Source organism: Rattus norvegicus, chromosome 5, assembly GCF_036323735.1.
Source record: "Rattus norvegicus strain BN/NHsdMcwi chromosome 5, GRCr8, whole genome shotgun sequence".
In the NCBI taxonomy this organism is placed as follows: Eukaryota; Metazoa; Chordata; class Mammalia; order Rodentia; family Muridae; genus Rattus; species Rattus norvegicus.
The window spans coordinates 165,146,810-165,159,224 of NC_086023.1; the positions used below are offsets into that span (position 1 = coordinate 165,146,810).

The following is a 12,415-nucleotide window of genomic DNA, read 5'->3' on the forward strand; positions in this document are numbered from 1 at the left end:
CACTGAGCTAAATCCCCAAACCAAAAGACACCCTTTCTAAGCCAAGCGTAGTCTCAAGCCTGCAGTCTCAGGTACTCAGGAGGCTGAGGCCAGCCTGCATTATGTAATAAGGCCTCCCTCCCCTCAACAATGCCAGCGTGATAACCACTGACTTGAATCCCAGCACTCAGAAGCAGAGGTAGATGGATCTCTGTGAGTTTGAGGTCAGTCTACGGTGTACACATGATAGTTCTAGGCTTGCTAGAGCCACAAATTGAGACCTTATCTAAAAGGAACTGTTTTAAACTTCCCCCAATGCTCTGGGGCTAGAGACTGATGCCTTAGTGGTTAAAAGCATTCACCGCTCTTATCGAAGAGCAGGGTTCGGTTCCTACATGATGGGTCCCCAGCACCTACTAATATCTACATTCAGGCACTCAAATAAATTATATACTTTAAAAAAAAAAAAGCCACCCCTGAAACTGACCCCAGTTTTTCAATTCCTTCAGGCTACTTTGTTTTCCTTTATAGGGCATATCATCAAAAACAGCCGATGTGCGGGGTTGGGGATTTAGCTCAGCGGTAGAGCGCTTGCCTAGCGAGCGCAAGGCCCTGGGTTCGGTCCCCAGCTCCGGGGGAAAAAAAAAAAAAAACAGCCGATGTGCCCAAGTATTATCTGCTTTCTATGAAGAACACACCACCCCCAGAAGCAGTTCTCAGTGGTACTGGAATGCAGGAAGTGAACTACAAGCGCACAGAGTCAAATGCCCAAGGCAGACATGTCAGTAGCTCACTACAGATGCCCTCCTGCCTTCAGCAGCAGCCGGAGCTATGCTATCGGAGGCCGGCACCCCTGGCTGTAACAACCGGACAGTAGAAGTCCAATGCTTCCCAGTGTTCCTCCTCCCTACGCATTAGGCTCTAGATTGGAATCCAGATCCCACATTAACTGGCTTATGCCTTGGGGCTGGTAAACTGCTTGCCTGTTTACATGTCTTTCGGCAAGCTGATTAATTTTTATTAACCTAGATTTTCCTATCTGTAAAATGGAGACAATAATGGCAAAGGTAGTAGGGGAATTCAGAGCTTACAACAAAGAAGTCCTTGAGTGTCAGGTAACGTCACCACTATCATTGTGTCTGTCTTCAGGAGGACGAAAAAGGGCTGACAAGATGGCTCAGCGATTAAAAGCAAACACTGTTCTTGCAAAGGACCTGAATTTGGCTCCTAGCATCTCACGACCATCTGTAATTCCAGGTCCAGGAAAATCTGTCTCGTCTCTAAAGGCAACTGCATGTACACACACACCGCCCCCCATACACACACATACACTTAAAAAAATAAAATAAATAAATAGATCTTTGGTGGGGGGAGGGAGAGAGGAATTTGAGTACAAAACCCAAGTGAAAATCACCAAGCAAACTCACCACGTGTGTGAGTGAGTGAGTGAGTGTCTGTCTGTCTGTTTGTCTGTCTGTCTTTGAAACAAGTTTCATATATCCAGGCTGTCTATGAACTCTTATGTAACTGAAGATAACCTCAAACTTCTTATGTCTATCTGTCTGTCCATCTTTGATATGAATTTCATGTATTCCAGGCTGTCTTCTTATCCCCCACCCCCCTCACCCCCGTCTACCTCCCAAATCTCAGATACAGGAAAGCATCACTGTATCGATTAAATAGGTCCTGGGGATGGAATCAAGGGCCTCCTGCATGGTAGGTAAGAATTCTATCAACAGAGCTGGACCACCAGGGGTGTTTTGCTGGAAAGATGGCTCAGAGGTTAAGAGCACTGACTGCTCTTCCAGAGGTCCTGAGTTCAAATCCCAGCAACCACATGGTGGCTCACAACCATCTGTAATGGGGTCTGATGCCCTCTTCTGGTGTGTCTGAAGACAGCGACAGTGTGCTCATATTCATAAATAACAAAAAGACAGAGAAGAACCAGACTGTTTTAGTGGCTCACTGTTTGTTCCCAATGTGCTTGCTCAGCACCTTCTTGCTGTGGACACCTCAATCCGTGGAACTCTGTAATAGCGGCAGCTTCCTACTCTGCCTCCCAGTGTGTACCACCTTCCTTCCCTACCTTCCTTCAGGCACCTTGTGCGCACACCCTGCCAGGCTCCCCTGCAAGGGAGAGATCAGTCTCTCTCACAAAGTTGAAGCTCCTAAACTTTCAGACAGCTCTCCAAGATCTGATGCCATCCACAGGCCAGCCATCGCCCACGATCAAGCCCACCACCCGGTGCTATTTTCTGAGCTGCTCTGGCTCACATCCAGCTCCCAGGATCCCTTTCAGGAGGATAACACAGCAGAGCACTTTCCTAAAGTCCTAAGACCTCGCTCATCCCACCAGGCATCCCACCCCTTCCTATGCTTCTGAGTGTCTCACACGAGCACGAGGCACAACATCTGTACTGTACATTAAGATAATTCTTTTTTTTTTTCTTTTCTTTTTTTCAGAGCTGGGGACCGAACCCAGGGCCTTGCACTTGCTAGGCAAGCGCTCTACCACTGAGCTAAATCCCCAACCCCCATTAAGATAATTCTTATGTTTCACTTTATGTGAGTGAGTATTCTGTCTGCACAGGTGGATAAGTAGTACACGTGTGCCTGGTGCCTGGAGTTCAGAAGAGAGCACCAGATCCCCTAGAACTGGAGATACAGTAAGAACGGAACCTGGGTCCTTCTAACTGTGAAGCCATCTCTCCAGCCCCTATGTTATACATTTTGGATTCCTACCTGTGTCACCCAACCTGACCCCAGAAGTTATGGAGTAATCCATCTGAGGCTGGGGTTGCGAAGAGTTGATGCAAGAACATCATTACGTACAAGTCAGTCAGTTCCAAGCACTCATACGAAACACCGCTTGGTAGAAAACTCGGCATCAGCAGGATATTTATGTAGATGCTGTGATCGGTCCATGGACAACCGCTGGACAGTGAAATATAGTAAAGGGGGCTTTGGAATCAGCAGTCCTGAGCGTGAATTCTAACCAGGTAACTTCTAAATCAGGTCACTTTTGCCAAGTGTCAACCTAAATCTGTTTCCTCACCTATAAACTACACAAAACAGTTCTTCCTTCGTCAAATTGTTTACCAAAGAAGACAACAGCCACGCCAGGCCTGGCAAGGCACAGACTTCTAAGGCTGTTTGCAACCGTCGCTCTTCCCCCACTCACAGAATACCGTCATCTGTAATCCCAGCACTTGGGAAGCTGAGGCAGGAGGATCACAAGTGTAAAATTAGCCTGGAATATATAGCCACACCCTGTCTCCAAGAAAAAAAAAAGAAAGAAAAGAAAAAAGCCAGAGTGGAAGACACTGTATTAAAAATCAATAGTAATCCAAGGTCATATATGCTGCATTTGGGAAGAACACCGAACACTCCTCTAAAACTGAGCACACCGTAGTCCCAGCCAGCCGCCTCTCAGAAGTAGGTCATAAAGATTTAGGAGAGACAGAAAAGGAGTGGGAAAAGGTACAAATCATTTCAAAGCAATTTCATCAGCACTGCTGAGAAGCAGTTTAAACGCCTGCCCTCCTTACAGAACTCACTGCCTTGGTCCGAGAACAACTCATGAGTAGCTGCTACGGTGTGAAGGCAGTGTAAACAATGATGCTGTGGAATGCAAGTTCTTCAAGGGGTAGGACTTAGTCACAGCTCTGTTCCGGGTAACAGAGGACTCACCGTAGAGCACTTCGAGCACTTCGAGCACTTCGTAAATAACCCAGCCTCACAGATAAACAACCCTTTCAAATACACAGAAAGAAGTAAAAGAACTCAAGGTGACCCATGAGAGAGAGGGGCCTGATCTGGTTAAACCAGTTTTTATTCCTCTAGCCTGTATTCACAAATATCTTCATTTTGCTAAAATATGAAACTCTGATTCGGTCCAAGTTCCTAACTTACAGTGAAGAGATCACTTTAGTGAGTTTTGATTCTGAAATGTATCCCTGAACCGTCAATCAGACACGTGTGATTTCTTTTAACCAAATCAACATCACCTACAACATCTGTGATAGAAGTTTCTACTAACAGAATAACAAAAAAAAAAAAAAAAAGGCAAAAAACGCCTCTGGGAAACATCTCTGTTGAGAAATGCGCATCTAACTCAGAATTAAAGAAACTGGATTAAAGCTAGGCAAATTGGTAATCACTCATGGCAGAGGCAGGTAGGTCTCCGTGAGTTGGAGGCCAGTCAGGGCAACACAGTGAGACTCAAAAGAGAGAAAAAAAATTTTAAGAGATTTTTGTTCTGGCTTCTAATGAGAATAAAATGACCAGTAATTGTACTGACATTGTGGTCAAGCCAACTAATTGGTTGGTAATACCTTTGTACTAATCATGATTTGGTGAATTTAATTTCTCATATACATTTTAGTGTTCTGTTGACCTTGGGAAAAAAATGTCTTCCATTTCTTCCAAAAGGTTATACATGTTCCTTTTATGGTCACTAAAAGAGTTACACCATCTCAAGAACTGAGCAAAATGAAAAGATAGCTTCCAGATTATACAGTATCTTTGACCAATCTGTACACTTTATTGGTTTGAAAAAAAAGTTAGTGAAAACCAAATCTGAAAAGGGCACTAATCCAAGAACTAGTTACAAATTATAGTACTTTTTAGAAGTAAAGGGCTACTGAAAAACACAGGTTGTGTCTCTTTAGAATGAAAGGGAAAACAGGATACTTTTTTAAACTACATAAAAGCAAGTATTTCTAAGTCGATCTCCTGATATCCCTTTAACTTCTCAGACCTTTTCTGATTTAAGATTACACTCCTGCTGTAGCTGAGGAAAACCTAGCTAGCTGACTCAAAAATTTAACAATTCTGACTTAACAACTAAAGTATCACAAGCCACAGAATTGTTTTGTTTTGTTTTTCCTACCTGACCCTTCACCCACGTATGTGCTCCATCCCTGGAGAATTTTGGTGACTAAATAAACATGAGGAGACCACTGCCAAAACTGGAGCATGGGCCTCTTCCAACAGACCTGATGACAGATGACGAGTACTTTCGTAATACTGCAGGGGAAGCGTGCACGAAGGGGTGGAAGAAACTAAACCAGCGGGGGTCTTGAAAAGAAGGCTTTCAATTTGTAAAACGACAGGAAAAAGTCAACTGAGTCACAGAAATCCCTAGTTCCCTAACTGCCTCTGCTTTTCTGATGATCTCACACGGTACAAGCCAAGTTTAAGGTGGAGGGGTCCTAACAAAAGTAAAACAATATAGAATACCAGAAGTCATTAGTAATCTGTTAAGTTGGTATAATTTTTACTGGAATCTTTTAAACTATTACGGATACACACTTTGTCGATGTTAAAATATCAAGGAATCTGTAACTACCTCTCAAACACAAAGGTACCTTTGATCAATTTATACAATAAATGGCCACATGGATCTGGGATTTCAAATCCTTCCTTTTTAAAACAGTCATTAAACATTATGATTTGGTGCAAAATTGTTCTTTAAAACCCCTTTAAACAGGCACAGGCACACACAATATAAATCTTGCCCCTCTTCCTTGAATACCCTTTTAAAAAGGCTCAACACCTTCAAGATGCTCTACTCGTCTTCTCACCCTCAAAGAAAAGCAAGTGGAGTTCGAATGAAGAAACGAGAGAATAAAGGAGGATAAAACGAGAGACCCTCTTCGGGGTCTTGCATTCTCATCTCTGGAGAATTTTAGTGATCGGGTAAACATACTGAGAAGACGGTAGTCTAAAGGGGAGCAAGGGCTTCTTACAACCAACCTGATGATGAATGACTACTTTCATTATATTAAAAATGCCATCTCCGTTGCCTCCCCAATCCCAAAAGCCCGACACTACTGGGGCAAAATCGTCCCCGTCCAAAGCGCCAAAGAGTTGCCAAGTAATCCTTTCAAGGTGCCCCCCCACGCCCCAGCCTCCTCACCTCGTCAGCGCTCAGCTCCTCCATCGCTTTCCTCTTAATGGTGAAAGGCGTTAGAGAGATCCTTCAGTTCTTGAGACCAGGGCGGGAGCAAAGGAGAGTGGAAGGTATCTATCCGGCTGTCTGGTCCCCCAATGGGGGAGGTTTCAGAATTGCATAGTCAGAGGTTAAAAACTAAGAACACGAGGCACTGAATCGCCTTGGCTTCGGTCACTCGGACTGCCCTAGGCTTCTCCAGCTGCAAGCGCCCAGAGCTGCCGCCTCTGGCCACGGCCACTGCTACAGGGTCCTCTCCAGGCGCCACTGACTCCCCTCAGCTTCCCAGGTTACCCAGAGCGGGCGGCGCGGTCTCCAGCTCGGCTCGTGCCCGCTGCGCGCCGTGTCTTCGTGGCGGTGACGCGGCAGCTGCGTTTTTCTCCCGCAGACCCTGCTCAGGGTCCCACCCCTGGCCCCTGGCGGGAACGGCTATACTGCACAGTGGATGCCCCCAAGGCGCTGCGACCCTACAGCAGCCAAGGCAGAGCCCAGCACCGTACCGGGAAGCCCCTCCCCTCTAAAAGCAGGCCAGGCTCGCCCCGCCTCCACGCAAGAACCTTGGTAGGGGGAGGGGAGGGATGGGACTGGCGAAGCGCTCGCTGTAAGCGTAAAACCTCCTACCCCTCCAACCCTACTCTTACCCCCTCGCCCCACCAAGTATTATTCATCAAAACAACAGGGCGGCCATCTTTGAAAGGGATCACGTGACCCTCGCTGGGGAGGCGGGGCTTCTGGCTCCCGGACTCACCAGCCAATAAGCAGAAGGCGTCGCGCCGCTGATTTCCTCTTCGCTTGCATCCTGTCCCCGCCCCCTGCCCCACCCCCTCTCCCCTAAGCGGCGCCAAGCGGGGGGAGGGGCGAGAGGGGCTGCTAAGCTAAGAGGAGGAGGCGGGGCGGGCAGTCACCATGGAGACTGGGCGGAGGCGAGGGGCGCGGTGGGCGGGGCCCAGGTAGGCTAGCTGAGGGTAGGATGCGCCAATCCAAAGATGGCCCTTCCCGGGCGCTCGTCCGCGCCTGGGTTTCTGTGGTGCTGGTTTGTTCCCAGGTGGCTCCTGCTGTGTAGGGAATTGGGAAACCTCCTGGATGCTGCAAGCCTGCCATAGGCGCTAGGAAAAGAGAGGAATCAGAAAACCATTTGCTTTCTACAAATGGGAGCATTTAGCACCATGCTGCAAATATCTTGTTCCACTCTTCCCCTCCCCCAGGAAAGCCCGTGGAAGAAAACTAACAGGAAATTACATTCATTTTATTTTACCTGTTCTTTTAGAGAGCGTTCTGCTTTAAGTGTGTTCGAGAGTATTGACAAAATCTGAAGGTACCAGTGAATGAGAAATTCAAATTATTGAGGAATGTGTTGAACAACGACTTAGTAAGCCCTTTGTAATGCCAGCTCGGCCAGACAGCAAAAACTTACTTTACAACAATATATAAATCTAAACTGAAAAATCTTTTTTTTTTTTTTTGGTTCTTTTTTTCGGAGCTGGGGACCGAACCCAGGGCCTTGTGCTTCCTAGGCAAGCGCTCTACCACTGAGCTAAATCCCCAACCCCTAAACTGAAAAATCTTAACAGTACCACAGAAATCCAGATTTTGTCAAGAAATATATATTGTATGGATTATAAAAGCAATAATCATCTCGTACTTAATCGTTCTTGAGACAGAATCTTGCTATGAATTTCGGATAGCCCCAAATTGAAATCCTTCTGCCTGAACGCTGAGGTGTGCACCGCCATCACAAACTACACAACTATAACATTACCTGTGTATTTGTGTATGTATATATTTGAAACAGGGTCTTGCTGACCTGGAACTCACAGAGATCTGCCTGCCTCTGCCTCCCAAGTGCTAAGGTTTCAGTACCAGCTACTCTTGGCTTAACTATAATTTTAAACATTCCACTATTGTTTAAAAGAGTTACATCTTAGCCAAGGGGACAAGTGACTAAAATAGTTACAATTTGTTTGCTACATGCTAAAAACGGGAACATGACTACTAGATATGCAAAGAATTTGTGAGTAAAATTAAACTGCTGCAGGCTTTTCAGGATGGCGTTCCTCTTTCCAGGAAAGGAAATCTGTGTAAGCCATTTTGGACCCCTAGTTATTCTGATGTCAGTTACATTGACTTTTTAAAAACATTGTGATTGCCATGTAACCTCAGAGTAAATCACACATGTAAAGTATACAGTGGGTTTAGGGTAGAGTTCTTTAACATCATTACTCTTTAATTTCCCGAACATTTTAATCACCCAAAAAAGAAACCGGAACCTCCCTCCTCATCCTCCCATTCCTTTCTATAGCCAATCTGTGCCCTGGCTCCCAGACTTACCTATTCTGCACATTTCCTATCAAATAAATTGAACGTTCTGTAACTACTCCTGCCGTGCCTCAACTCCAATGCTTTTCTTTTTTCTTTTAAGATTCATGTATTATATATAAGTACACTGTCGCTGTCTTCATGCACACCAGAAGAAGGCATCAGATCCCATTACAGATGGTTGTGAGCCGCCATGTGGTTGCTGGGATTTGAACTCAGGACCTCTGGAAGAGCAGTCAGTGCTTTTTTTTTTTTTTTTTTTTTTTTTTTTTTTTTTTTTTTTTTTTGGTTCTTTTTTTCGGAGCTGGGGACCGAACCCAGGGCCTTGCGCTTCCTAGGCAAGCGCTCTACCACTGAGCTCAATCCCCAGCCCCGCAGTCAGTGCTCTTAACCACTGAGCCATCTCTCCAGCCCCCATCCATTGCTTTTTATGCTCTTCCTCCTTTATGTTTTTCCTCCTTGAGACCTGGACACTTTGTCCAGAAAACTCTTCTCCTAGACTTTACATGGCTTTTTCCTTCTTAGTTTTTAGGTTTTAGATAAGATGTACATTCCTCACTAGTGCATTAATTCCCTCATCAAGTGTATGTGTTTATATGTCCCTGTGTGTGTAGGTGCATCTATGTATATGAGTGTATGTGTGTGGAGGACAGAGGACAATCTTGGGTGTCATCTCAGGAAACCATGCACCTCTATTGAAACAAAGTCTCTTATTGGCCTGGCGCTCACCGGTAGGTTAGACTGCTGGTTAGTGAACCCTGGAGGTCCTCATGTCTCTACCTCCCCAGCTGTGGGCTTGCAAGCCTCCTTTTTTTTTTCTTGTCTCAAGTTTATTTGTAAAAACAGCACAAGACACTGGTCATCTGCAAATAGTGTGTAGGTAGGTGTGTCACAGCAGTCTGTCTGTCTTCACATTGGCAGGAGCCTTTTCTATGGGGCCTTCACAGGGGCCTGTGCACCTTTAGGAGCCTGGGCCGGAGCTGAAGCCTGGGCCTTAGCTGGAGCTTTGGTCTCTGCCTTGGTTTGAACCTTGGTCTTTGGTGGGCAGAGCTTATGACCCTTAGCCATGTAGCTTCAAATCCTCTTCCCAAGCTTGGGGTAAGTGATGAAAGCCAGACAGCTGAGTTTGCAGCTGGGGCCCTTTGGCATCTTGGGCTTGATGACCTGAGGCTTCACAGGGGCCTTGATGGCCTCTGCATGTGCACTCTCTGCCTTTGCTTTGTTGGCCTGCATCTTCTTCAGGCCTTTCTTGTTGTGCTTCTTGGCAAAGCACATGTTCCTCAGAAACTTGGGGTCAACCCCCTTAAGAGATTCTCATCTTTGTGACCGGGGTCTATTTTCTTTTTCTTAAAAGAAAAAAAAAAAGTTTATTAATTTTATGCGTACACTGTAGTGGTCTTCAGACACACCAGAAGAGGGCATCAGATCCCATCACAGATGTTTGTGAGCCACCATGTGGTTGCTGGGATTTGAACTCAGGACCTCTGGAAGAGCAGTCAGTGCTCTTAACCACTGAGCCATCTCTCCAATTCCTGTGACCAGGGTTTCTGGATGCCATTTCTGTGCCATTTGTGGGACTGGTTGTGTGTGCCGTAGTTCTTGGACTTGGCCATGTCTGAACTCCTGCAGCGCCTGGACTGGAAGAAAAAAAAGCCAAGCCTGGCATTTTTACATAGGGTTTGGGGATGGAACTCAGGGCCTCATTCTTGCAAAGTCAGACATCAACTTGTAGAAATTGGTTCTTTCCTTCTGCTATGTGGGTTTTGAGGATCAGATGTAGAACAACAGGCTTGCCGGCATGTGTCTTTACCTACCATGCTGTCTACCAGAAGAACTCATCTTTGTCCTTTGCACAGGATTGGGGATATAATCAGTGGTAGACTGCCTGCCTAAGCATTTGTGAGGCTCCTAATTCACTTCCTTGGAACAGAAAATAATATTAATAATAATAATAATAATAGTAATGGTCTTCCTCTCGATACTCATGATTTCTCTCAAGCTTTTTTTTTTGTTCTTTTCTTTTCTTTTCTTTTCTTCGGAGCTGGGGACTAAACCCAGGGTCTTGCACTTGCTAGGCAAGCGCTCTACCACTAAGCTAAATCCCAAACCCCTCTCAAGCGTTTTTTGACATGTAACTTTATCTAGCATGTATTCTAACTCCCTGTGTTTTCCCCCTGTGTTTGTCTCTCCGTATGTCACAGGCAAGGTCATGACTAGTACACATTAACTGACCGACTCACCTGTGTCTTCGGTAGGCTTTCCCATAATGCTGTATGAGTGGTTCCCAAATACAAGAACAGAACAGGGCTTGAGTCAGCCACCCTGGCTTGTATTTCCTGGGTTTGGCGACCACATGTATGTATCATTAGGTATGACCTCACAGTGTATGACCTCACAGTGCATAACCTCACAGTCCCGTGGACATCAAGCTGAAGCCAAGCAAGAGGAATTCAAGTAGGTAACACTCCAAGGCCTGAACTCCGACAGAGGTGTTACCTATGGTGATGGCCAGAAATCATGACCAATTGTCCTAAGGCTCCCTTGTTGTTTGACAGGCATGCAGCCTCATTCTTCTGTAAGAAGATTAAAAATCTAGAAAGAATCACTGAACGGTGGCTCAATGGTTTAGAGCATTTATTCCCCTTGAAGAGGACCTGGGTTCAATTCCTAGTACCCACGTGTGATAGCTCACAAGTGTCCATGGTTTCAGTTCCGGGAGATCTGGTACCACATTCTGACCTCAGCAGGCAGCCAATGTGCCTGTGGTGCACAGACAGACAGACAGACAGATATCCTACCAATCTCACTGTGGGCCGGGGAAAAGGCTCAGTTGGCAAAATCACTAGACCTGCAAGTCAAACAAGCCAGGGAGGCTGATCCTCAGAACCCACAAAAATGATGAGGTGCTGCTCCTTAGCCATCCCAGGACTCCTGCTGTGAGAGGAGGTGCAGAGACTGAAGGGTGGGCCAGAGGCTCAAGGAGCAGCTAGCCTGGAGAATGCAGTGTAGTAGCCAGAGAAACAAGAAAGCCCTGGCCTCCTCCACAAGATCAAAGGTGAGAACTGACTCCTGAAACTTGTCTTCTGAGCTACACACACACTCACACGCACACACACACACATGCACACATGCACAAAGTATACACACACAAGGTATACACACACAAGGTACACACATACACAGCAAATAAATAACTTTTTTCAAGACAAGGTTTCTCTGTGTAGACCACTCCATCTGTAGGCCAGACTGACCTCTAACTCGGAGGTCCAGCTGCCCCTGGGATTAAAGGGGAGCCACCACTGCCTGGCTTTAAGTAAAAAAAAAAAAAAAAAAAAAAAAAAAAATTAAGAAACATTTTTATTTTCTTTCTTCCTCCAACCTTGATCCTGTTTCTCTGTGTTCTCGTTCTCTTCTTCTCCCTGACCCCTCTTGTTTTTTGAGACAGGCTCTCATGTAGCCCAACCTGGCCTCAAACTCCTGTATGTGTCTGAGATGAGCCTTGAACTCCTGATGTGCCTGTTTCTATCTCTCAGGGGCTGAGATTATGGGCACACAGCATTATGGCTGGCTTTTTCGGCTCCTTTGTGTCACAAACCTCTCTGGAGACTTATCCGTACCTAACAGGTTAAGTCCAGACCACATATAAAACTCCACTCCCGGGGGCTGGAGAGATGGCTCAGTGGTTAAGAGCACCGACTGCTCTTCCTGAGGTCCTGAGTTCAATTCCCAGCAACCACATGGTGGCTCACAACCATCTGTAATGGTGTGAAGCTGAAGATAGCTACAGTGTACTTATATATAATAAATAAATAAATCTTAAAAAAAAAAAACAAACTCCACTCCCTATCTCTCTGCCAAGTCCGCTCTATTTGTAGTCTCTTCACTTCAACCAGGGGGTCAGCTAATCTGAACAAAGACAGGCCACCCAGAACCTCTGTTCTTACTCAGAAACGAGCCTGTAGGACAGAGTACCAGGGCATCAGCGTCAGGGAGAAAAGACAAGTGGCATCTGGTCTAGCATGCTTAATTCCTACCTCCAAGGTCAGTACAGATACCCAAGAGGCTAAGGCACATGCACACAACACGCACAGTCAAAAAAAAAAAAAAAAAAAAAAGAAAACCAATTACTTCTGGTTTGGAAGCATAGCTTCTAAGAGACGAACACAG

At 45.8% G+C, this 12,415-nt stretch overlaps 1 protein-coding gene across 3 annotated transcripts in view; it reads right to left on the reverse strand.

Annotated features, from left to right (window-relative positions):
- The window catches only part of Ube4b (ubiquitination factor E4B), a 103,676-nt gene extending 96,913 nt beyond the window's left edge, over positions 1–6,763 (reverse strand). The window contains 1 exon segment of one of the 3 annotated variants that reach the window (NM_001271198.1): positions 5,900–6,763. In NM_001271198.1, the coding sequence (NP_001258127.1) occupies positions 5,900–5,923 (24 nt within the window). In that variant the 5' untranslated portion in view covers positions 5,924–6,763. 3 annotated transcript variants of the gene reach the window in all.
- Between the last annotated feature and the right edge of the window lie 5,652 nt (positions 6,764–12,415).